At 28.3% G+C, this 26,653-nt stretch overlaps 1 protein-coding gene across 1 annotated transcript in view; it reads left to right on the top strand.

The window, feature by feature from the left end:
• The window catches only part of LOC129958119 (LIM domain-containing protein 1-like), a 45,576-nt gene extending 19,176 nt beyond the window's left edge, over positions 1-26,400 (top strand). Inside the window, exons 2-8 of the mRNA XM_056070315.1 lie at positions 8,195-8,296; positions 10,736-10,803; positions 12,465-12,527; positions 14,292-14,422; positions 16,181-16,232; positions 16,929-16,997; positions 25,182-26,400. Coding sequence (XP_055926290.1) covers positions 8,195-8,296; positions 10,736-10,803; positions 12,465-12,527; positions 14,292-14,422; positions 16,181-16,232; positions 16,929-16,997; positions 25,182-25,337 — 641 coding nt within the window. The 3' untranslated portion in view covers positions 25,338-26,400. The remainder of the gene's footprint in view (positions 1-8,194; positions 8,297-10,735; positions 10,804-12,464; positions 12,528-14,291; positions 14,423-16,180; positions 16,233-16,928; positions 16,998-25,181) is intronic.
• The last annotated feature ends 253 nt before the right edge of the window (positions 26,401-26,653 follow it).

Here is a 26,653-nt window from a genome sequence, read left to right as displayed (position 1 = left end):
TGGGATTAATCTACCATATTCTGGTGAGACTTTTTAAAGTTATATGCACACCAATTGCAAATGCCGCTTTTAATTTTAATGGATTTCAAATTTTTATTTTTCTGTATTGACTTTGTGAAAGCATTGGGGTCATGTTTTGATATGCTTCTGTGTAACTGTTCTTTGTGGAAATTTTTTTTAAAACTCCTGTTTTATCTTGTATCTTGAAATATATAAAGTAATACTGGGAAGCAAGCATTTTAGTTGAAATTAAAAATATGTAAGATAATATTGAAAGGAATATGTGAGATATCATAGATATTTTGAAAAGGGATAATCAGAAATTAATGGCAATCTACAGATAATTTTTTTGATATTTTAGTATCATCATTTTAAACGAAATAAAATATCCGAAACAATTAATTGTTGGATATTCTTTAGAAGATATTCTTCATCTTCCATTACAAATTTTTTAATGTTTCTAAGCCTTTCATCATCAACCAACAGTATTTTGTTTTTATACTTGCATCTTACATTAAAAATTTAATTAAATATGTATGAATAGTTAAAAGCTGTTCAGCTACTTTCTTTTGTGCTAGTAAAATGTATTAAGGTATTCAAAGGATAGAGATGAAAAAAATATTCCCTTGCGTATGAAATTGAATTTTTCTTATGTGTGTGAAATTCTTTTAGTACCATCAAATTAATGTGCCCCATTATGCACTTCGTGATTCTGTGTTAAATGATACATTGTTGACCGCTGATTAAAAATAAAACAAAAACTGTATGATGACAAGTTTATTTTTTATCGCATGAGATTTTAGAATGATGTTGCAACAAAATAAATAGTTTTATTGCATTGATTAATCTTGATAATTATGCAGCTTTTGATATTCCTGTAATTTTCATTTTCACTTGGCGTTTTATGATTTTTCGAGAAAGAATGATATTTGTTTATTGTAGACTCTTTCAAATCTGATGATGTTTATACACCATTATTCTACTTACATTTTGGCGATATATTTTTAGACAGCTGTTTCAAATAAGATGTCTTGTGCTTCTAAATAGGCTCGCATTTCTAAGATATGATTTTAGTGAAATGTATTGTATTTGTTGAATTACTAAAGTGAAGCTCAAAATAATTATGCTTCGAATTACTGTTTAAAAATTTAAGGCTTTACAATGTCAGTACGTGGTATTTATGAATAATTTTAGGTTTCTTTACGGTTTCAAACCTGTTCTTAAAATATATTTTTCTTTCCTCTTCAAATGAAATGCCATAGAAATTTAGTAGGCATATTGTTTTTTATTTAAGTGATTAATTTTAATTTCCGAATGCTTATTCATTAAATATTGGATCTATATTTATTTTAAATGTAAATGGATAGGATTTATACAAATCTGTTATTCTTTTCTGAACTCGATTTGACAAAAGTTTTGTTTAGTATCGTATAAAAATTGTGAAGCATTTATTCCAAGCAGTTGCTATAAAAATATGTGAGAAATATTTACTTTAATTATTTTGTAGTACTTATATACTTCTGAACTGAAATATATATTTAATATACTAAAATTATTTTAATTTAAATTTTGAGTTTCAAGCATTATAGTACTTCTGAACTGAAATATATATTTAATAAATTTAAATTATTTTAATTTAAATTTTGAGTTTCAAGCATTTAGCAGAATTTCATGTTTTTTTTTTCAAATTTTCAAGCCTTTTAATCCCTCCCCCCCCCTTTTTTTTAAAAAATCTTTTATCTGTATTCTATTTTTTATGCTGATACACCTGACAAAAGTGAAAAAAAAAATCTTATGATCATGTATGAAAGATAACGAAATGAAATAATTTCCTTATGCTATGAAATATTCGCTGTATTAACACATTAACAAATTTCTGTCCAATACTTCAAAATTTACTTCATTTTTTGATAGTCTATATTAATTTTGCTTTTAACCTAATATTGAATCCCTAATATTTCTCTTTCAAAGATTTGTTTTTAAGGATTTCAGAAATATTTTTGAATGTCTATTTATTATTTTACAACATCTACACATATTACCTTGGAATTATAAGAGAGTGGAAAGTAATTGATAAGGGTCGATATTGCAAATTAAAAAAACTTTCTTAATTGTGAAAATTCTTTATTCCATGGTTCTATGCTTTTTCGAAGTTCAAAAAAATAAAAAAGTGTTATTACATGCAGTAGTTAAATTTTGCATTAAATTTTGAAGTGAGATAAAGAACATTTATAAGAATTTCTTTCTATTAATTTATAATAAAACTATTAAGATTATAATGCAGTTGTTCATATTTTAAGGCACTACCATTTTATTCTGTAGTTGTATTATAAAGCCACTTTTTTTTCTAATCAATAGCAATGTCGGGAAGTTATGAACCTTTGAATTCAAGCACTTCGTGAACTCTATCGCACATTGGTTGTTATAAAAATCATAATAGAAAAGAAAAGCATGTTAGGTAAAGAAGGAAAAAGGTAAAACAAGAATAAAATACAAGAAACAATATAAAGAGCTTTATTAAAATGCACTTTAAACAAAATTAAACTGTGCAACAATTGGACCTATTAAATAAGATTTCATTCGAGGTATTGTTCCGACCATTCGCCATGAAGCGTGCTTGACATCAGCACTGCATGGATTGTCGATCATTTTACTTGGTGATCTTTCCTGTAGACCGAATGTAAGAATGTAGTGGATGAAAGGCAACAGTTTTATTTCCTATGAAATCGTTTTCTTTATTATGCAATCATCACCATGTACGTAAAATTTTCTTTTTGTGTACTCTATCTTGATGTTTATGTATAGGGAGGGTATCTAGCTCTGATCCTTTCCTTCTACCTTAAAATGTACTAATAGCTGCAACATGTATGTTATTACAAATGAAAATAATAGCTCCAACATGTATCTTATTCAAATAGAAATAAGATAATCTAAAATATATCAAGATAAGTAATTTAATAGGAATGTTATAAAGCTAAAATAAATCCAATTCAAAAGCAAAATTCACCACATAGAATTGCGTTGAAATGTAAATATCTATGAAAGTGAGGATAAACAAAGGATTTTAAAAAGCCGTGAAGAAACTAATATTAGAAAATATTTTTAGTTTTTATTTTATTTTCAGCTTCAGCTGCTGAAATGACAAACCATATAAAGAAAAATAAACTATAATAAAGTTGACAAAACAGGATAGGAGTAGTATTATTATCCATGTACTCAGTGTTTCATTACTGCAAGTTATATATTCTCAATTTGATCACAGGGTATTTTGAAACTGTTAATTTATTTGTGGCATAGAATTTTGTTTGAAACAAAGCTTGTGATATTGTATCTAATGGAACTTTAATTGCAAGATAGTTTAATTTAGTGGTTTTGATTAGATATAAAGTATACCTATTTTCTTTAGTTCTGTAGAGGAAGAGGTATTCGGTAGTTATACGAATGCCTATATATGTTTCATTTCAGAAAACTTGATACGCACGCACGCACACACGATTTAGTCATAGTCGTAATGCATATTAATTATGAATTATGAGTAATATAGGATTGCAACAATAGATGTTAATAATTGTCATAAACAATCAGTTGCAATTTAATTAAGTATATAAAATTAAAAATAGCCTTTATTTCATCTGTTTCTTCCCCGTTTTCTCCTTTCCTCTCCCCCATTTTGATTCATTTTCCCGTGTTTGAAGTTTTTACCTTAAAGGTTTGACGTTCTTTGACTTCTGTGTTTTTTCCTTCCTGTGTTGTATTTTGAACAAGTATTTTTTAAAAAGTAATTTTAAAATACATCCGTCATTCTTATTCTATTAGACTGCGATTCAAAACTGCTAAAATGTAGTGTGAAGATAAATAGAAAATTCAAGTGAAACCCATTCCTTGCCTCGAAAACTCAACCATGCTTTTAACCATGCTTTAGATTTTTAGAATGCTTCCATACTTTAATGGTTTTATGAATGTTCCGGTGGTGATGTTTTACTTCACCTTATTTTTTAATTTTCAAAATACAAATTCGCTCATTTATTATAATGTTCCTTATATTGAAGGGATTAATTTGTAAAGGTGAGAAGAATTAACAAAAAATGTACTAAATATATTTAGAAAATAAAATTGTTTTTAGAAAAGTTAATGATATCAAGCAAAACAATTGTGAACTTTAGAAGGTATGAAGGTCAGTGTTTACTAAAAAGAAATGTGTAGATTAGTTTTTTCATTAGAATCCTGGCAATTATTTGTGGATTTATTGTGTTTCTTTTGATTTGTTGAATTTGTCAAAAATTAAATTTTTTTTATAAAAATGTATTATAAAATAATAGTTATTTTACTTTTTGATTATCCTCGTTTTAAAAATCGTTCTTTACATGCACTTTATAATAACTAATCGTTATACCATTCATTTTCAGGCCCATGAGCAATAAAAGAATTATTTGACTGTAATCGAAATTCAGTGCATATTCATTGATTTGTTACTACGACTTGTTTTTGTTACATTTGCAATGAACGCTCAAAGAATAATTAAAAACGCAAATGTGTTTATTCTTGTTTAGTGAAATATCTCAGTAACAGTAATACTAATTAACGAAATTGATTCTAACGTAAATTTTAACTAACATTATAATCTCGAACAAAGAAAAATGGTAATAGGCTTTACTAAATAAACATTTAATGGTGAAATTTTAACATATCACAGAACCAGATAGAGAATTAAATTAATGTCACGAATGAAATTCAGGATGGCTTCATCTGCTGCGGCAGCGATTGCCCACTTAATTTTTTTTCCCCATCTGCTTTTAGCTTCTCACTCTAAGACAGTTCCTGCTCTTTTATTACCGTTAGGGGAACTTGTGTTCTTCAGTAATTCAGTACTTTATTTTTCCACGGCTGATATGAATCATGCACACAAGTGTTTCGTATTAAATAATGCATGTTAATTTAATCTATTATAATGGCTTCGCGCTGTCGTCTCATATAATAATTTTGATACCAAAAGCATTACACCCTTTCAATAAAATATCCATCTGCAGTTATTCTATGTGTTTCTTTTATGGTATGCATTATCTCATTCGTGCTTATTAGCTGTGAACCACTGATTTTTCTAGGAAATCAAGACGGGTCCCTCCCCCCGCGCCTCTTGTTTTCGGACAGTTCAACAGTTAACAACAACAAAAATCATGTATTTCAGTCAAATTTATATCTATCGGAAAACTATAATTTTGTCAATTTCTTCCCTGTATTTCATTTTTTTTTTGAAAAAAATTATAGTGAAGAAATAAAATGATCTTTCAGTTTTTCATCAAGCAATGCCCATGAATCATTGAACGTGATTATTTTGAATTGTTGATAGTTTTAAATTTTGAATTCTCACTTTAAAAAAATGATTATTCAACCTGTTTGTCAATTTAAATTTTTTTAAAAAGCGTATACTTTTTTTCAAAAATGCACCAAAAATTAACACCTTGTGAACTACTGTGTGGGTAACATAGACATACTTTTCCTTAAGTGTCTTTTTAGTTAGATGTTAGTCTTTGCAACATCTCTTTGTTTATAGTAAAAAGAAAATTTGATGCAAAATGAAATAAGAAGCCTGGCTTTTATTCCTTCATTAAACATAATTTAAGCCAGAGAATTATTATTATCTATGCAATTCATCATGAAAACTCAGAAATTAGTCTTTGAGAGTCTTGGTAAACATCATCAGCTAACCGTTATCACCCATTTTAGTCACTTAACAAAAGGAAACCGAGACTACATCTCATCTGATGTTGGACAATTCTACCCAAGCCTACTCTGCTCTGTAATTCATATTATTATTATTGATGATTTTTTTTCAATTGATTTCAGGTAACTTTATTATTGATTAATAAAATTATATACTGCTTTTTTTACATGATGGAAAGTGTTTTTTATTGATAACAAATAAAACAAGTAATATTTTTCATTCATTAATTTTAATTGAAGGATTAAGGTTAAAAATTCAATTTTTGAATTGTTTTTCTGCATTCCATATAGTCGTTTGTAAACATTTTTGTTGAAAATTAAAAAAAAAAAGGTCATGCTATATAGAATTAATGTAGACATACTTGCAATCGCAAACTTTCTTTTTACTTTTCACACTTTCTTTTCTATTTTTCTTTTTTCATCTTATCATAGCAAGCTATAATTCTTGAATCCTAAAATTCATATTCACCTTTTAATTTGGCACATTTTTTTTTTTCTATTAAGCGTAATAATTACTATGCCATACCATTTTTTTTTTTTTTTGTAGTTTAGTATTGCTGGTTTCTAAAGCTCACTTTCCTTACTAAAAACTTATTAAGTCCAGTTATAAGTTGTTAAATTCGCAGTAGATTTTGCCTGATATTTCATTCCTGTTTACACACTTCACTTGATTTGAAATCCTTGAAAAAGTATCTCTTTATAAAAGGGGATCTTAAAATTTCCCGAACATGTGGTTGTTTTTCCTTCTCACAATCCTAAGTCAGCATAAAATGAAATCTTCAATGAGACATAAATGAAACATAGATTAACGATTAATAAATGGAATTTAATTTCACACTGGTCATTTGACAAATTTTAATGCAATGTTTGAAATTGAGTTCCTTTAATTACTTTTGTTTGCATTTTACTAGTCCCACAATTTGTTTCTATGATTCCCATAGGAGTCTTGAAGAATTATGTAGGAAGTTCTCAAACATTCATCGGTTACACCATTTCAATCTTCCATAACATCTAGAGTTGACCACATCTACTTTTATATTAAGAAATAATAGTTAAAAATTCACATATTCTCATTTCCTCGGAAGGATTACTTTGTATTTTTTGAGAATCTTATTAGACCACTGGGCTTAGAGTGTGGTCCATAGCGTTGTAACTAAGATTATTAAAAGCTTTTATTTTTATATAATTGCTCATCAAAATTGAACCAGTCTGGTTCACTTTTGGTCATTATCACATTAAGCAGGTTACAGTGATGCTTAAATGTATGAAATGTTTTTTCCCCCCAAAATAATACATTTCTAGCCAAAAGCAGTTCAAACTGATAGCACAAAGGAAACTGAATTTTGGTAATGTAGTATTATTCACAGTTATCGTATGGTCCCTGAATAAGATCGCTGTATACTTAAAATTAATTGCCGTGTTACAATAGTATTAATTTTAATTTATTTAAATTAAGTTTGAGTGTTAAAACTCTGTATGTAAAGGGGAAACAAACATTGGAAGCTGGTGATAGAGTTGAGCCACTGACAACATAAGCTGACTGACTGCATGTAGGAAGCTTCGAGGGATCTCATTTCTTGGGAATGATGTATCATCTTTCTGTGTGTCTTAGTACTATAGAAAGAGCTACATGAAATTAAAAAAAAAACTTTAGTTTTAAATATAAAATGTTACATCAAATTTCGATTAGTGGTGGGCAAAATTAAATTATATTCAAATATATGAATGGCATTTATATTCATTAATACTGCATTCATAGCTATTATAAGTTGATCATAGGCGTCTAAGAAAATATCAATTTGAATTATCTTTGACTATTGTAAGCTGTTGAAATTGTTCCTGCATTTTCTTAGTACAAATTATCAATAGATTCTCCATTATATGAAATTTTTTTGTCATTCTTGGGCTTCATCTGAATGAAGCCTTTCAATAATGAACAGCTGATCGACACATCACTGACCGCTTATCTTCTTGCTATACCCACAGAGAAGACCTTACCCTGATAAAGCTCTATATAGTCGATTTCACTTTTGATGTGAAAGCGTGGGGAGTGACGAGGAGGCATACGGTCAGTGAATAGCCGGTCAACTGTTCATTGTAGTCTACATAAAAGCGCTGAGTCTTCTTTTCTTCCTGGAACTAGTGGAATCGTAGGTTGATATTTCTGTTTGGGCTTCGTTGTTTGATTTTAAGCTTTCGGGAACTTCATGGAAAGTGTCCGGACGATGGTCTCGGCGGTTGTGGCTGATAGACGGGCAAGTATAAATTTGGCAGTCGCCGAGCTTTCCAGCGATGATGGTAACTCTTCGCTTAATTAATCTATAATTTTTGCTATAATAATAATTTTTTTTTAAAATTCAGTTGTGTTCAAATTTTCTTTAATACGGTTTTCTTTTGACTTTCATCTGTTTTTTTTAATAGAATTGAAATTATTTTTAAAATTTTAATTGTAATTTTTAAAAATATTTTATAGGCATTTGTCACATTTGTGGAGAAAAGGTGTCTGGCGCTGGACAAGCATGTCAAGCTATGGGAAACTTGTATCATACTAACTGTTTCATTTGCTGCTCTTGTGGTAATGTATTGCCATTTTCATCTTTTCATTTAATTAAGAGATGTTTTTATTTAACTACACATGGGGAAAAAAAAAGAAAGAAAGAAGTGACCGATTATTTGCTAAAGAAATGAAAAATACATTTTTATGTTTTTAAAGAAAACCCCTTTCATCATTGAAATTTATTATCATTAATTAATATTGATACAGATATTGACGAAATAAAATAAAGGTCAATAAATATATCTTCATATTTTTTCAAATTTAGTATTAAACTCATGCATTTTTGTTTGTATTTGTTGTTTGTTTTGTGTTACTGCTGTAGGAATGCATGATTCCGCCAGAATGAACATATTCATTAATAAAAGTCAGTGCAAAATTGAGCACAAAACTTTAAAATATATATTACTTCTGGTTTTTCAAGTCATTTTTTATGTTCTTAATTTGCACTATTGACATAAGTACCTACCTTATTGTTAAAATGCTACTGTTACTTTAAATCTTACTTAAATTTGCTTTGCAATTATTATGTTTTTTATCTCCCGCACCTGACATTTTATTTCAATATTTTCAATTTATATTTTCGAACTGTTCATTTTTTAAAAAGTATATCTCACACAGGCTATTTCAATTTCTGTATGTTATTAATAGTATGAGGATAAATTTAATGTACAGGATTAGCAAGAAATCAGATACTCACTTCAGAGAGCTCTAAAATGCGTTCTATTGGTCCAAATAAAATAAAATTTGAACTACAGATTATTCAGATGATGCGCTTTACATTTATTAATTAAAAAAAGTTAGTACAAAAATTCACCTATAAATGGCGGTTATATATGCATTTATTTATTTTATATGCATTTATTTGCATATATTGAAAATGTGAAGCATAGTTTGCGTTACAGCGCATGTCTATTACCATTTTTTTTTTTTTTTTTTTGGATAAAAAGAAGGCGGATTCTGCACGAACATTAGTTTTTTCACTGTTCGTCATGCTACGTTGCAAGAAAAGCGCTACTGGTGAAATTGTTCTACCAGAACCAACAAAACTCCGTTGCAGCTCTAAAGGAATCGTATGAAGCAGATACGAAGAGGTCCAATGTCTCCAGGTGCCCTACGCAAGATAATGCAGAAATTTGAAAAAAAAAAAAAAAAAAAAAAAAACTGTGCAACTTGGCATTCTTCCAGGTAGAGGACGGAAAAAAAATCATGTCTTCCAGCTTCGAAAATGTTGCGACCGCGCTCGCTGAAGCCAGCAGTCGGTCGCCGCATAATAGTGTGAGTTTGCCATTTGTTTTCCGTGTTCTGGATATGCCGTATTCAACTGTACGAAAAATCGTACGGCAGATTTTGCATTTTTATCCATACAAAATCAAGTCTGTGCACCTGTTGCAGGACGGGGACTTAGAGATCAGTAAAACGTTTTCACTTCAGTTCTTTGCTCGAATGGTGGTTGACGGCTATGGAACATTCTGTGGAGTGATGAGGCCCACTTTTGCCTCAATGGGCAAGTAAACACCCACAACTGTCGAATTTGGGCAGAGGAAAACCCTCACGTTATAAAGGAACAACCCTTGCATCCTGAAAACGTGACAGTATGGTGTGGTTTTACAGCTACCTTTATCATTGGACCGTATTTCTTTGAAGAGATAACTTCAAATGGAATCCAAACCTGTTTCGTCGCAGGACAACGGTACCATGATATGCTGAGGAATTTTGTAGTCTCAACGCTTCAACGCAGCATGGATGCCTTCAACACATCATTTCCATGCATGATGGTGCACCACCTCATATTGATCGTCGTGTAAAGCGATTGTTAATACAGCATTTCACAGAAGCTCGAGTATTCAGCCGTCATTTCCCAATAGCATGGCCTCCTCGTTCGCCAGTCATTACCCCTTGCGACTTTTGGTTGTGGGGTTATTTGAAGAACAATATCTACCACCAAAGGCCATCATCTGTAGCAGATCTGAAGGACAACATTCGGTACCATATTCTTAATATTCCGGCAGACTCACTCCGGTCATGTATAGAAAATATGATTCTGTGATTAGAGAATATTGTTGAAAATGAAGGAGGACATACTGAGCAATTTTAATTTTACTTTATTTAACAATTATAAACCATATTAAATGGTTTTATGTGTATTACAACGCCACCTAACTACGAATTTTTGTATTAATTTTTTTATTTAATAAATGTAAAGCGCATTATCTCAATAATCTGTAGTTCAAATTTTATCTCATTTGGATCAATAGAACGCATTTTAGAGCCCTCTAAAGTGGGTAACTTATTTCTTGCTAACCCTGTATATAATTTTAAAAATGCACGTTAGTCATTTACAGTTTTTACCCTTATTATATTTCTTTTTTTTTATAGCTGCTTTATTTTATGTAGTATTGTTTGCTCTGTTTTTCCTTTCTTAAACATTGAAATGTAAACATTTTTTATTTATTTTAGGTAGAGCATTAAGAGGAAAAGCATTTTATAATGTCCATGGCAAAGTTTATTGTGAAGAAGACTATTTGGTAAGATAAAATCTTTTATTAACAGATTCTCTAAGAAGTTACAAATAAGTTTGAATAGGGATATATATATATATATATATATAATGGTTTTTAATTTTTTAATGAGAAGTTAAAAAGTCTCTTTTAATATATGTAAATAGATTGGAAAGGAGAAAGTAATATTAAATATAATATATTGTTTTATGGCTGATTTCTTTTTTATTGTTCTATAATTAACCAAGATGATTTAAGAGGATTCTATAAATTCTAAAACTAAGACATATGTAACATCTTATGTAAATTTCTGTCCAATGCAAATGGAATAACAAAACTTGACACATTTCTATTTCAAAATGATAAAAGATGATGGCCTAGAATTTGAGCCTGATGATATTTTATAGAAACAAAAAGAAAATTCTGTATTTTTTGCAGCCAAGTATTTGCTTATATGCGTGCTAAAGCTTTATGAAACTAGTATTTTGAACCTCCAATGAAAATTTTTCTTCATCGATAAATTGCATATAATGTGCAGCAAAGTTAAAATTTCTTGACTTAAATTTTATTGGATACAGTTTCCGCGTATAGTTATAAAGTATTTTTAGGCTTATTATCTTCATCAGTGAATGATAGAAATATATTTTCACAGTTATTGGTGGCATTTATGTGAAATAACATATAAATGCAAATATTAGACTGCAGTTAATTTTAAATTTATTTTTAATTGATTGAAATAAGATAAATTAAATTTTTAAAAAGTAATATCTGAAGGAACTTTTGTAAAGAGAAAAAAATTCTTTTATAAATTATTGTATATGTAGAAGTTTATTAATCATGAGATAATATTGTAATAATAAAGCCTTTATGTGACTAATTTTCCTGTTCGAAGATACAGGCAGAAATATTAAACTTCTTTGATGAATTCTTAATGAATAATTCAAAACGAATAAAATTCAGCAAAATAAATAGTAATAAAAATCGAAAGTAGTACTTGAACTTTAATGTAGAATGAGTTAATATAAGTAAAATTTATTAATGTAACGAAAACTAGAAGAATCTTATGCATTTTCTTTTTTAAGCAGAATAAAGAATTAATAGATTTACTAAATGACTGACATTTATTGACCTAGAAATCTGATTAGTATGTTTTTTGTGAATTTTTATTTCTTTATTGTAGTGTAACTTTTTTATAAATACATAATAATATTCCATTTGTCTCAGTTCACTTCTAATTTCATTAATGTCATTTTTATTATCTTAAGCAATGTACATTAGGCATGCCGGATTTTTTCCCCTCTACTCCCCGCTTTATTGTTAACCTGAATAAAACTATAGATAATTAACTAATTTTATATCCAAACTGATTTTTTCCAGAAACTGAGATATACATAAAGCAACAATTATATACACTATATTCTGAAATTACTTGAAATTCATAAATGCAACAATCCTCTTAATGATTTTATGTTGTTGCTTCTTTCAGCATACTTAATGCACGATTTACATTTAAATGATCTTTGCAATAGCAAATTGCATCTCTGGGACCTCTGCATGCCATAATAATGCTTACTATATGAGAATTATTATATAGTAAAGTGTAATCATGTAACAGTGCTAATCTGTTATTTAAATACATTTCCTGTAGAAAAGAATTTAAATTAAATTTTACGTGCATTTTTTTATAGTATTCTGGTTTTCAACAAACAGCTGAGAAATGTGCAGTGTGTGAGCATTTAATTATGGAAATGGTAAGTAAATAATAATAATAATAAAAAAATGGAACTTGTATCTATTTTCTAATGTGATGTTTGTTTTAATACAATTTTAATGAATCTCAGCAAAAAATTTAGCTAAGAAATGTTTAGGTGGCTCTGGGACATACCTTACATTTAACACTATATATAAACGTATTTTAAACAACAAAAATATGTTAGATAGATATAGTCTTTGAAAGTTCGAAATTTAATATGAAGGATGAGTGATTTTTGTTTCCTAGAAAATTTATTTTTTATTTAATGTGTATTATTCATGCCTTCCACTGTCCTGCCCCTTTCTTAAGGTACATTATTGAGTAATAAAGATTGATTTTATTATATTAGATTATTCGGAAAGTAATTTCATTTTTTCACAACAGAGGATTTAATTGTATTTTTTCTTAGCCAATTTCTCCCTTCAGCCGCATAATCATTATATATTTTGACAGCTGATATAGTTAAGCTTACTTGTGAAAAAAAGTTCGATTGATTCTACGCAGTAGTTTTTGGTTGATTCCCTTTCACATGTGGAAAGTGAAAAAGCAGCATTTTCGGCATATTTTACTTTTTTACTATGAAAAAGGTGTAAACTCTGTTGAAGGGGGGGGCGGAATCCAATGTGTTTGGAGGAGATATGACAGAATGCCAATGCCAAAACTGTTTTGCAAAATTTTGATTACTGGCACCACGTTTTGAAAGCCGGTTGAAGCTGATGAACATACAATAAAGACATTAATTGATGCTAACTGGCGAATAATAACTCGTGAGATCACTGAGAGATTAAATTTATAGAATTCGACCGTTCAGGATCATTTGAAATGCCTAAGTTAGTTTGAAACATGAATTCCTTTTTTTCTTACGGAAAGGAATTTGTGCCGTCGCTTTGACGTCTGTTATTTGCTTCTCAATTGTTGAAAAAATGATTAATTTTTAAAGTGCATAATCACTGGGGATTAGAAATGAATTGTCTACATACAATATTAAACGCAAGAGATCATGGTGAGCTAAAGATGAACCAGCTCAAAGCATTTCGAAAGGGGAAAAAAAAAAAAGTGATGCTATTTGTTTGGCGGGATTTTAAAGGAATGTTTTTTTTAGCTTATACCGGACAACAAAACGATCAATTCTGAAGTGTTCTGTCATCAGCTGGAGAAATTAAATGATTCACTTAGATAGAAAAGGCCAGAATTGGTCAATAGAAAAGATGTAGTGCTCCACCAAGATAATGCGAGACTTCATATAAGTAACTCGCCAAAGGTTTTTACATCTTGGATGAGATATACTACCCCACCCATCATATTCTTTAGATCTGGTGCCTTCTGATTATTATTTATTCTGGTCCCTACAAATTTTTTAGGTAGTAAAAGCTTTATTTGAAATGAGGAAATCAAAAATCCTCTGGATAAGTTTTTTGCCTACCAAGAACAAAAATTTTATGAACATGGAATCATACTACTGCCAGAACGATGGCAAAAGGTATTGAACCACAAAGGACAATATAAAAATAATTCAATAAAATATTTATTTACTATAAGAAAATCTTCTTTCATTTTTTAAAAAAGAAAACGAAATTACTTTCCCAACAACCTAATACATTTAGCAATAGATTTTTTAAACCCATTATTCAAAATGGCGCTTTTTTTAAAGATATTGAATTACAATGATATTCTTTGCATACATGTTGTGTAACCCTTCTCGAATGAGTTAGATATTTATCAAATATTAGATGAGTAAAAATTTTCTATTTCTTATTTCTAGATATTGCAAGCCATGGGGCGATCTTATCATCCTGGGTGTTTTAGATGTTGTGTTTGTAATCAGTGTTTAGATGGTGTTAGATTTACTGTTGATATGGATAACAAAATATATTGTGTTGAAGATTATCATATGTAAGCGTAGGTTTTATTTATATAAAAAATTGTATTGCTTATTCATATGAATTCCATATTAGAGGCTCATAATGTTTTTAACTTACGAACTAATAATAACTGTGTTTTGTATAGCTCAGATATGCTTTTTTTAAAATATTGGTTTACTCAATTACTTATTGTATATAAAACTTTGGTTATAATTTTTAATATGAAAGATATAAATTAGATAGCTTTTATTCTATCGAATGAAATATATTTAAAGCGAGGTATTAAGCCATAGAGACGTTTTATAATTTCAGAACTGTTTTTAAAAATTTACTTTACCAGTTTCCAGATTTCAATTGAGTATTTTCATATAATGTGTTTCTGCTTATTAGAAAAGTGATTCATTGTAAAATAATATTTATTCAATAGAAATGAATCTTCATTTCATTTTATATTCTTTTCATGTCAATTATATAATATTATTGGATACATTTAAAATATTTATAAAATTTTGCAGCATTACTTATCATAATATTTTGTATTATTTTATACTTCCGTCATTTTATTTCAAATATAATCCTACTGTCCAAATTGCATGCACCACTTAAATAACAATAGTAGAGTCATATTTTTCAGACATAATTTTTGTTTTATTGCCTATTTTAATTTAAGAGAAAATTTTATGTCGATCTCTTTTTTGTATTAGTATTCGTAATTTAATTTTGTTTTCTCATAGTTACATAATTGCATTTTTTTTTAAATAAGTGTGTGGCACAATTCATTGATTTCTATGTATGAACACTGACATTCATGAAGAAAATGTTAGAGTGTATAAAAATAAATTGATAGTTAAGCAGTAAATCTTCGTATACATCTTTGGCATTGCATTGATTTAAATATATTAAACTCTATTCTTAAAATGAAAATGTAGGGAATTTTTGATGCTTATTTTCTAATGGAAATGTATTGAAAAAGTCTGCAAAACAATTAAAACAATAGATGAATTTTTATATAATAAACAGATTTTTTTATTCTTTTTATGTAAATTTTTATTAATAATCTGTCATTTAGTTGGAGCTTAAATATCAGAACATATAAAAGAGATTATATATATATAAAGTTGTTATTTCTCTTTTATATGAAGTTACATATATTAGATTTTTGATTGAAATTCTGTTTAATATTTTAGACCTTTGAATTGCTGTGGCTAGTAATAGTTAGAATTTTATTAGAAAGTGTATATAAAAAAGACGAGATATTTTGAATTAAAATTTTCAGTATTGCACGGCTCACTTATATATATTAAATGCAGCATTTCTTTACTGCTTGTCAGTAAGCCTGTGTAATCTTTTCATTATAATATTTTTTTGATTAAAATTCTTTTAATCGAATCCAAATGTTGCTTTTTAATAAAGAGTTTCAGAATATTTTTAATCGTTTCTCTAGGTTTAAATGCATGCTCAAATTTTTTTTCTTTACCGTTTTATGAAGTAAAATTAATCAAAATTTTGATAAAATAAACGAATGATTTTTAGCCTTTTCAGGACAACTGGATCGCAAGTTATCCATATGGTACAACTCAATTTACTTTGCATTCATTAATAGGGCATGAATAATAGCAGGGATTCTGAATTTTAGAAAGAAAGTAAAAGAAAATCTCTTTAATCGAATGGCTATTAAAAACCCTTTTTGTTATTAAAAGACTTAATTTTCAAACGTAAGAATTGCTTTTGGTCTTAAATGTATTTTAAAAAATTTTATAAAATGAAAATGTATTCTTCTTTACTCTAGGATTTATGCTCCTAAATGTGCTATGTGTGGGAAAGCCATAACGCCTGTAGAGGTAATTTTCTTATGTTAATGAATACTTTACTTGTAATACCCATTTTAAAACATTTTTTTTCTGTAAATTGCTTTTAAGTTTCTTTGAAAATCTAGAATCTTTATTGATTCTATACAGTTGTTTAATGCAGTTTTTTGCATTTGTTTTGTACAGTTGTTAATCATCTAAGATAAATTATTTTTGAAGGTTTGGAGGAAATGTCTCACAAATTATATGCACCGTGAAATATCGATGAATTTTATAATATTATTCCTCATGAGTTGTGTGTATGAATTTATAAAAATAATATTTACCGAAATATATTAATTGTACCAAATTTACCGTAATATTTGCAGACTTTAATTGCAGTATTTATTTGTATTTATATGTTGTCAATTGATATATAACTCAATATAATGTAAATGTAGTTACAATCCCCATATGTAGAAAAAGGTGGAGAATTTATCTTTTTTAAAATTAAATTTTAAATGTAACATGCCATTTTTTTTCAACAACATAATTTAATATATATTGAATTTGAATATTTTATTTTACAAAGAAAAATTAATTAAGAAATTAACATTTTACAAAATCTTGATTCGAGCTTTTTTTGTATTATTATAAAAAATAAATGATGTGTAATTTAAAATAATTATTAGCTAAACACTCTGTTTTCTTATTAATTTTTTAAATAGCCTTTCTTCCTTTTGTTTTCAGGGTACAGATGAAACTGTTAGAGTTGTGTCTATGGATAAAGACTTTCATGTCGATTGTTACATTTGTGAAGTAAGAAATTTGTATTTATTTTTAATGTTTCTAAGAAGTTAATTTTGAAAGTTTTGTGATTTTTCAAAGGTTTTTTACCCCACTTTTTTCAAATCTTTCACACAAACTAAAAAAATTGGCATTATTCTGTCTTTATTTTTGCCCTTTCTTAACTAAATCTGAAAAATGCGCATTGCTAACAGTCCGTTTTTATCATATTATGACAATTTTTTTCGAAGTATCGCAACCTCTGCGCCAAGTACACAGTTAGGTTCTTGCCTGTGCCTTTTTGCCTTTTTAATTATTTATTATTCTATCACTAATATTTTACTAACACAGGAAAGCTTTGGTTAAACATATATCAACATTAAGTATGTAGGTAATAATTCCAGATCTATTATAAATTGGTCATTTACTGAATCCGTACCTACTCTGCCATGATTTTATTCAGACTGACTGAATTCTTCATCAGATAGGGAAAATGAGCTCTAGGCTTTCCCTTTCTAGAAATTACTGTGGCTTTAAGACGCCACATCCTCCCATTGTAATGAATAAATTCATCAAAACAAACATTGTAATACATAAAATCAAAGTAACGGATACAAATTTAAGCACAAAACAATGAACTACCAAAACAGCAAGATACAATTTACATCACAATGATAGCATCAATCATTATGTCAATTTTTAAGAAATTAAATGTGTAACTTATTCATTTGATACAATTTTAATCTGTGCATTTTATATCTGTGGCAATTTTTATTATTGCTAATCTTCCTTACTGTCTCGTCCTTTTTGTACATCAATATTTCTTTCGAATTTCCATAGTTACGCAAGGAAGTATTTTATCACTTATGAAAACTATATGTTAAATTCAGTTTTGCATTTTTATGAAAATTTACCCCCTTTAACTGAAGAAGTTGCTTTTTCTATCTTTTCCAAAACATTTCATTTATCTTTCCAGACTTTTTTTACTCTTCACCGATACAGAAACCTGTTAATTCATTTCTCCCGTTAAATGATTCAAAATTTTTGTTGCTTGACCAATTCAGTAAGACAGCTAAACTTCCAGTTAAAAAGTTAGCTGGATTGAGAAGTAATGTTTCATTTGGTTCCTTATAAGCATATGCATTATAGAGTTCCTTATGTTAATGGCCGTAAATTTATTATGGTTCCAATTTCTGCTAAAATACTTTGCAATTTTTAAAGGGAATCTAATGGTTTTTCTAAAATCTTCCTCACAACAACTTTTGTCATTTGAACCAAAACTTCCCACTTTGTAGTACATTCAACAATATACTGCTACTTTAAACCCTTTTTTACAAAAATAATTTTGCACTTCAGGTTCCTTAATGCTATTTATTATGCAATCTTTTGAATGCAATGTCAGATAGTTTAAATATCAATATATTGACAGAGCTCACAATCCTTCAGACTTCTCTTCTTGAAATGAAGCATTTGATGGCTGACAGAAAATGTTTTGTACTTAAGCTAGATACATTTCAGGGTGCATTGCACAAGTAAATAAAGCAATGTAAAGTTCATTGTGATCTTTTGGATATAAAGAACTGTGAAATGTGTTTGAGCAACCTGAAAGAGAAGGTACCATTATTAATTCTGTGTGTAAATAGAGAAGTTACTATTTCGTTTCCTGATTGTATCTTACTTAGGCTCTTATTCAAGTAACTTTTTACAACTTATCTCCCTTTGGAGTCAGGGATATCTGCCAATTTCCTTTTGAAAGAGCTCATACGGTTATATACATTGCAACTGCTGCTGTTTCTACTCTATCTTCCAAATTTTGTGGAAGATGGTACATTGTGCGAATGATTTTATTTAATCATGATAGTCTATACAAGTTCGAATTTTACGCGGGAATAATTGGACTCGCGTAATCCGATTTATCAACTTCAATAATTTAATACTTTTCAAGTTCAATATTTGTTGGATCTCTCACTTGTCTCTGAGGAGCTCGGCAAGGGCTTATCTGTGGGTTGTTCACAAACTAGTTCGATATATGCTTAACAATACTTTTTTTTAAACCAAGTATGTAAAAACGTTTCTAATAGCTGCTACAATTCGATTTCTTCGCTGTATAGTTTTCTTTCAAGATTACTATCACTGACTATATACCTTAAAATTGTATACATTAGGACTTGATCTAATATAAGGATAATCTATATCACTATCTGTCTTATGGTTTTTCTTGGAAATAACAGAAAACAAATTTACATATTAACTTCTTTTATGATAAGGCTTTAGCGTGTTATTGTGATATACTTGAAGTTTTTCTTTCTTCCTCAGTAGTCATACGACATAATTAATGTTGGAGATTTTTTCAATCGTACCATTGAACTGAGAGTTTATTTGGTCCAGAAGTTAAAAGCGCTAAAACTATCTTTTCTTCAAGAAATTCACTCTTAATTACATTTCTGTTGTAAAACACTCTTAATTACATTGATTAACGTAAACACATGTTCGGTGGCTGGACTAGATTTAGTTCCAGCATGAGTCTTTCAGAGCAGCGTCTCAGGAGTTCTTAATTGTTTCCCATGTACCGGTTCTACTAGTGAGAATCCGGTACGTTCATGAATCATTTTTTTAAGAGCAAAAAAAAAAAAAAAAAAAAAAAAAAGATTGTGGTAAATATCTTTCCCAAACAATTTCAAGTCATTTAATTTGCAAAATACGTTTATTTGTCCGGTGACATCTTTCGACTGGGTAAACTAAGAAATTGACGCACAGAACCATGGCGCATTTTTATTCTGAAACTTTCAAATAATTAATAAGTTTAATTATTTTCAAATGATGTTCCTTGATCATTTCCACCTAAAATGTTCAATTATGCATAACCGAAAGAAAAGTTGAATCGATGACATGTGCAGCTTTTGGGTGTTTTGAAGATAAATAGATGGAAGTTAAGATATATCGTTTCACATTTCAGGTTGTAGGAAGTGTTCTAACAGCATCGATGTTCAATTTGGGGGAAAAAAAAATCTTAGATAACTGATAAAAAGTTTTAATGCAACTTTCTTTTTTCATTACGCTTTCCAGCCTTTTGACAACAATCACAGAATCGCACATAATTTTCGACGTCTTTGTAACACTTAAAACTAAAAGAATTGTCGCCTGAAACTGTCCTTCGTCTTTGTAACTCCAAGGTGTCCAAGAATATTTTCATGATATAAGGGCATAATTTTGGCTCTGAATCCTTTGATACGTCTATCAGTCTCTGGCCATCTCTAGCATGGTCTTCATGCTTCTTTAACAACAAGTTTTTGATTCCTCTTATCGTTTTTATGATTGAATTTTGAATGTTCAAACAAAAACTTTAATTTTGGATCTACAGTTTGCGAGTTCGTAAGCTCATTGATAGGGGGAATTCTCAATCATTTACATAAAGTGTGAGAAACTGAAATTCATCATCTTCAGCACTAAGCCCAGAAATAGATCCCTGAATTCCAATTTATTGAAAAATATCTTCTCCATCAGCAAAAGTGGCATCCAGAGATAGTCTAAAATCTTCTATAATGTTATTTTCTCTTTCATCACTGCTTTCTCTAATTTGATTTCTTAAACCCTGGGCGTTTAACCTTTACTGCATATAAATTGTTTTCGAATAGCAAGAAAACGGCAGCATGATTTACCATAATATAGCTTTTATCAAGTTCACTGCGAACAACAACTGCTTTCGCTCTTACCTTTCCACTTTTGAGAAGTATTTTTGCTTGAGCTAATGATAAGCTTGCAGAGCCTTCATCAAGTGGTTGTTGGACCCAAATATTTTCACCAGTAAATTAATATATTTTAATTTCAAATGGCATCGATATTGACATTTGTATCTTAAAATATTTGATGGCCTTTCATTTCTGCTACAGTTGTATAAGGAACTAAATTTTCTTCATATCTTTTGACAATTCTGTTAATATACGAGGCATTCTTAATATTCTTCAATTTTGGACATTGAGGTCTCAAATGACGTTTGTCAAGAGCGTCATTATTTTTACCTTGAGATGAATCATGATATCTGACTTTTCTTCAGATCTTGAGGTAGCATTGAATTTTCTCTTTTTCTCATGAAAATCTCCTGAATTGGGTTTCCTCTTTTCTGGATTTCCACCAGAGTTATTATTCACATCCAGGAAATTAGCTAATTCCGTCGGATACATCGATTTTTCCCATAGAATGTTCACGAATCTCATATGAATACGTTTCTTCATTTCATCAGTAATTATGAGCTTTTTTAACTTCCAAAAATCAGTAGCTTCAATACCCGAGATCCATTCTGCAGAAAAATTCGTAATTTCGAATGCAAAATTTCTCCACGACCTTTGAAGTAATTTCTAGTGTTGGACAAACTTGTCTAAATGTCTCAGAACTTAATTTAAATGTTCTCAGTTAAATGTGATCGTACTCTTGAAACTTCTCAGATTCTCTAGATATAAGCTGCGCAATATCTGACTGCAGAAAATACATAAGAAGAGAAACCCAGTCTTATTTATCCATTTTAAATTTATTGATCTGATATCAAAAATAATATGATGAAAGCTTATCTTATCTTCTTCTAGATCAACTTCGATAATATTTTCTGCAGTTCTTGGTGATACTTTTGATGACTTGAGTTAGAAATTTCAGCTGAGTTATCAAGAGTATTTTTGTGCTTTTCTAATTAAATTAACATTTTTTCTGTTCCTTCATCTTAGACTGTCTTTCCTTTTCTCACTCATTATCCAGTTCTTTTCTTTGCTTCATAACAGTTTCAACATGGTATTTAACATATTCCTCATCACAATCTTCTATCATGATATCTTTTGATTCTCTACATCTCTTTAACTAACTTCTCTACTCTCTTTTAACTCATCGCTAATATCCAAGTGTAAATCGTTACCCAAATTCACTATTTAGTTTTTCTTAATTTGCCTAAAAACAATATATTTGTTATTCAACTCGAATTTAAATATAGTAATCAACAATAAAAGATAGCAAATAAATGCTTTTTATAGCTGTAGATTTGAATAGAGTTCCAAATACTATGTGAACAAATATATATATATATATATATATATATATATAAAATTTGTAATTATAATTACTATAGCAAAAATTTAGATAAAATAAATAAAACAGATTGTTACTGTAACAAGGAAAAATATAAAGATTTTATAGATATTGATAAAGGTCATATTATTACAGGTAATTTAAAAATTATTGAATCCAACTCTTTAAGAGATTTGATGGGAAGAGGAACAAAATTTAGATTCAGAGAAAAAATAAACCATAACAAAATTTTGATTTCTATTGGTAATGATTTGGATGTTTTTATTGCCAAATTATCTAGAAAATACCATTGGCCTGCGGAAGGTTTCGGGGAATGGAAAGTGAGAATTTTAAAGGAAATTAAAATAAAATTGAATACTGATTTTGACAGATCTAAAGAACGTGGGATTTATTTTAGTAAAACATTAAAAAATGAAATAAAAAATTTAAAAGAAAAATTTGTTATTACAGTAATAGATAAATCAGCAAATAATTTCTGTTTAATTTGTAAATATTATTATAAAGAACTTTTAATTAATGAATATAACTCTAATGCAACTTATATGTTAAAGAACACCGGGAAAAAGGAATTAGATAAAAGAATGCTAGCTTTCGCAAAAAAAAACCAAAACTAAGACTTGCTCTCTTAACTATCCTTATTTATTCCCAACAGTTAAATTTCATAAAAATCCATTAAAATTCAGATTCGTAACCTGTAGCACTGGTAGTTATAATTACTATACGGGTAAACATTTCTTTAAATACTTAAAAATTATCCTGGACAAAATAAAAAATGAAGACAACTTTATTATTTCTAGTAACAAAGAAGTATTGGATTTTCTTAAAGATAACAACATTAATAAACTTAATACTTTTGATTTCGAAAATTTATACACTAATCTACCTCATGAAAAATTAATAAAGGTCTGCACTTTTATATATGACGAATATTTAAATGAAAATATCATTCCTAAAAATAACTGGCTTGAGTTATGTAATTTTAATATTACTGAAAATTACGTGTTTAATGGTATTAATTTTTATAAACAAGTCAAGGGCATTCCAATGGGGACAGCTTTCTCAAGTGCTTTAGCTAATATTTTCCTGCATTACTATGAGAAAAAAAATAATTAAATATAATTTAATAAACGGGTGGAGATATATTGATGACCTACTTTTGATTAACTTCGACAATACTAATATTATTACTAATTGCTATCCAAAAGATTTAATTCTAAAAGATACAAATAAAAATCAACTTGAGGCTACCTTTCTGGATTTAAAAATCGAAATTGCTTATGATAAAACAATAGTTGGTATATACGATAAAAGGGATGATTTCAACTTTAAAATAACAAAACTATGTAACTACCATTCCAATCTAAACTCTAAAATTTTCAAAAATCTAATTTTCTCACAAGTTAACAGGATTAAAAGGGTTTGCAATAATAAAAATTCTTATATTGAAGCATCAAACATCCTCCTTAAAAATTTAATTAAAAATGATTTTCCTAGAAATTACTGTAATGTCAATTTTTTAATTAAACAAGGTATGGTTTGGGATTAATCCTTTGGCTTAAATAAAAATAGAACTTTACTTGCATATTGGATCACTCAATAGATGGCGCTGGGTGCCTACCTCTGTTTACATAATTTACCGTTAGCTTTTTTAAAAACAGGAAATCACAATCGATTGTTTAAAGTTTCCTTGACTGTTGGATGGTATGTCCTGGCTTTTTCGTTTTTAATTTTAATGCTGTTTTTGTTTTTATTGTTATTGTTTTTATTGTATTTTTACTTTGTTGTGGTTATTTTCTTCTAATTTGTTATTTTGTATTTCCTTTCTGTTAAAATGGTATATCTCTTGAGCATAATTTCAGGGGATTTTCGGGTCACGAGGAATCATTATTAGACAAAGTCTGTATGTCCTCACAGAAAAAATCCCTTTATTTGAATCCCTGCCTGAGGGTGACCCTTGAAAAAGTCTTCAGGCCGGATTCTTTTTTTAATATTTTTTTAATAATTTTTTTGGTTTAATTTTTATTTGATTTTTGTTTTTCCTATTAACTTGATTCTAATACTTTTGTATATATATATATATATTTAATAAATTAAGTAGCATACTCTAGAAATCTAATTATTCCAAAATCTTCCTTTATCCATTAATTTAAAAAATGGATAATCTGAATTATAAACAATAAAATATAATTTTTTTTCATTGAATACTAATTTTGTATTAAAAAATAAAATATCCTTTTCACTTTAAGATATAACACATTATAGACAAAAAAAAAACATTTATACACTCGATAATAACTCCTATATATCTAAAAAGGTATTTTCTCAGTAATAAAATCATTCATTTCCCGTAAGGAAAAACGAATTATTTATTTGACTGGCTTCCATGAAAAACTTAAAATATCAAAATTGCATTTATTTTTCATTGTCTAAATAAACTCAACGCAATTATGTAAATACATTTGTAATTAAAATAATTAAATTAGTAATATTTCCACTAAGCATTAAAATACTTTTGACAAATTTGATACATTATTCTTTCTCCAAACATCACATCACAATAGTACAAAAAGTATTTCATTTAAATATTCATACATATGTACATTTAATAAATTCCAAAGAAGCTTAAAAAAAAATTCTCGTTATATTTATAGCAACAACAATTTGAAAGTGATCTTTCAAGATCAAATTTAGACCAATATTTTATATGTACTGACGTAAGAATAGTTTAATTTTTATAACGGACTAGCTTACTAAGAGAATTATATATTTTGATTTATTTCGGTATTGTAACTGCATTGGCGTGAGAAATTTTACTCATTTGAAAATATTTACATTTTTATAGCATTTATAATAAAGTTCCTTACATATATTTCACAAAAAAAGTTCACATTTTTATGATTGTAATTTTTTTTGTAATGTATAAAATTACCTAAAACAGCCTTTACTTTTTTTATAACAAAAGTAAAATATGTTTGAATGCTGCCTGAATATTAGTTTGAAGTTTTATTATTATTATTAATTATTTGCCTTGATATTACTCTTTTTTCCAAAGTAAAATAAATAGTTAAAGCTAGATTCATTTTTCAAGTGAATCCCACTTCTTTTTAAGTTCCTCACATAGTCTTTTCGTTGTTTTTTGTCTTCTAGGATTGTGGTTTGCAATTAACTGATGAGCCCGATAAACGGTGTTATCCTCTGGATGGACATCTTCTTTGTCGCAATTGTCACCTAAATAGACTAGAATCGCTGGGTAAAGCACCTAGTGCGCAATTGCAAAGATCACTTCAAATAAGTGACTTATAATATAATATTGCAATTTAAATTATGTGAATAATTAAGCTGGTGCATCAAAATTTATTTTCATTGAAATATGCTTTCATACTGTATGTTATAAATTATTGCTATTTTTTCATAGTTTTGTCCTAAAAAATGGATTTTCATAAGTATAGTCCTCGAATGTCCATATATGCATACCAACAGATTTTCATTTTATAAGATATTAAATATATTATAAAATTGATAAAGAATGATGACTTATACGGAAAAGTAAAAATTCCTCTTAGCTTTAGCTGTGCAATTAAACATGGGATGATTTGAATGAAAGTGTAAATTTTCATTCGTAATATATATTAGATTGATCAATATGTGGAACAGATAAAACGTCATCTGGTATCCCCGAAGTTTATATCAGTTTCGACATTACAGCTTTTTAAAACTTTGAGCTGAAAATGCGGAAGAGTGCTTAAAAAAGCGCGTAAATTATTTAAATCAATGAATAAAAATTTTAAATTTTACAGCTGTTCTTATACATTCTACTTTCAAAAACTAATTAGTATAAGTAAGCAAGCACATGTCAGAAAAAATGAATGGTAAGCAATGTATTAAATGCTACTATCATGTAGTAGTTTATCATCATACTTGTAACAACAAGATCTAAGATTTTTATGTTTTGAAATTTGCTAACCTGAAGAATAATACTCTTTTGAATTCTTGTGGCATTTTAATGCTGTCTAAAGGTAATTATCTAAAGGAAATTCTTATTGTATTCAAATGCATTTCTGCATGTCTTGTTTGTTGGAATATGAAGATAAAATTAATTATAAATGTGTATTTACTAACCTGAAAAAATGGTTATATTAAAGCGTTTCATAATCTATGTGGTTTGGATCCAAACGATCTTTTCCTTATAGATTAATAGTTGCGTGTAGTATCTATCTGTATATTTGCTGGTATCATTGAATATTTGAAGCAACAAAGTCATTATTAATTATATTCAACCCAATCGTATTTTAAGAAATGTTGGTTTTCTTGTGTACTTTGTTTTCTTTGAATATTGATCGAATTATGCTTTTTTTTTTTTTAAATTGGGTATTCAAATATTTTTGTCCAGCCTACTGGGTGCTAGTAATTTTCGTTTTCTTCTAAAATGAATTTATCCTGATTAGATGCATTTATTTTTTACCCAAGCTATTTATGTTCATAAACTGTTATTGTCGCATTTCATGTTATTAAATTCCATTCTATAAAATGTTATTAATATGTGTGTTCATGCAAGTACTTGTCGCATTGTAAACAAAAATTATAAGCAATTTTATTTCTTGCCATGTCGTAGAACTCTG

The sequence above is a fragment of the Argiope bruennichi genome, chromosome X1, assembly GCF_947563725.1.
Source record: "Argiope bruennichi chromosome X1, qqArgBrue1.1, whole genome shotgun sequence".
NCBI classification, from domain to species: domain Eukaryota; kingdom Metazoa; phylum Arthropoda; class Arachnida; order Araneae; family Araneidae; genus Argiope; species Argiope bruennichi.
This window is presented reverse-complemented; position numbering and strand designations above follow the sequence as displayed.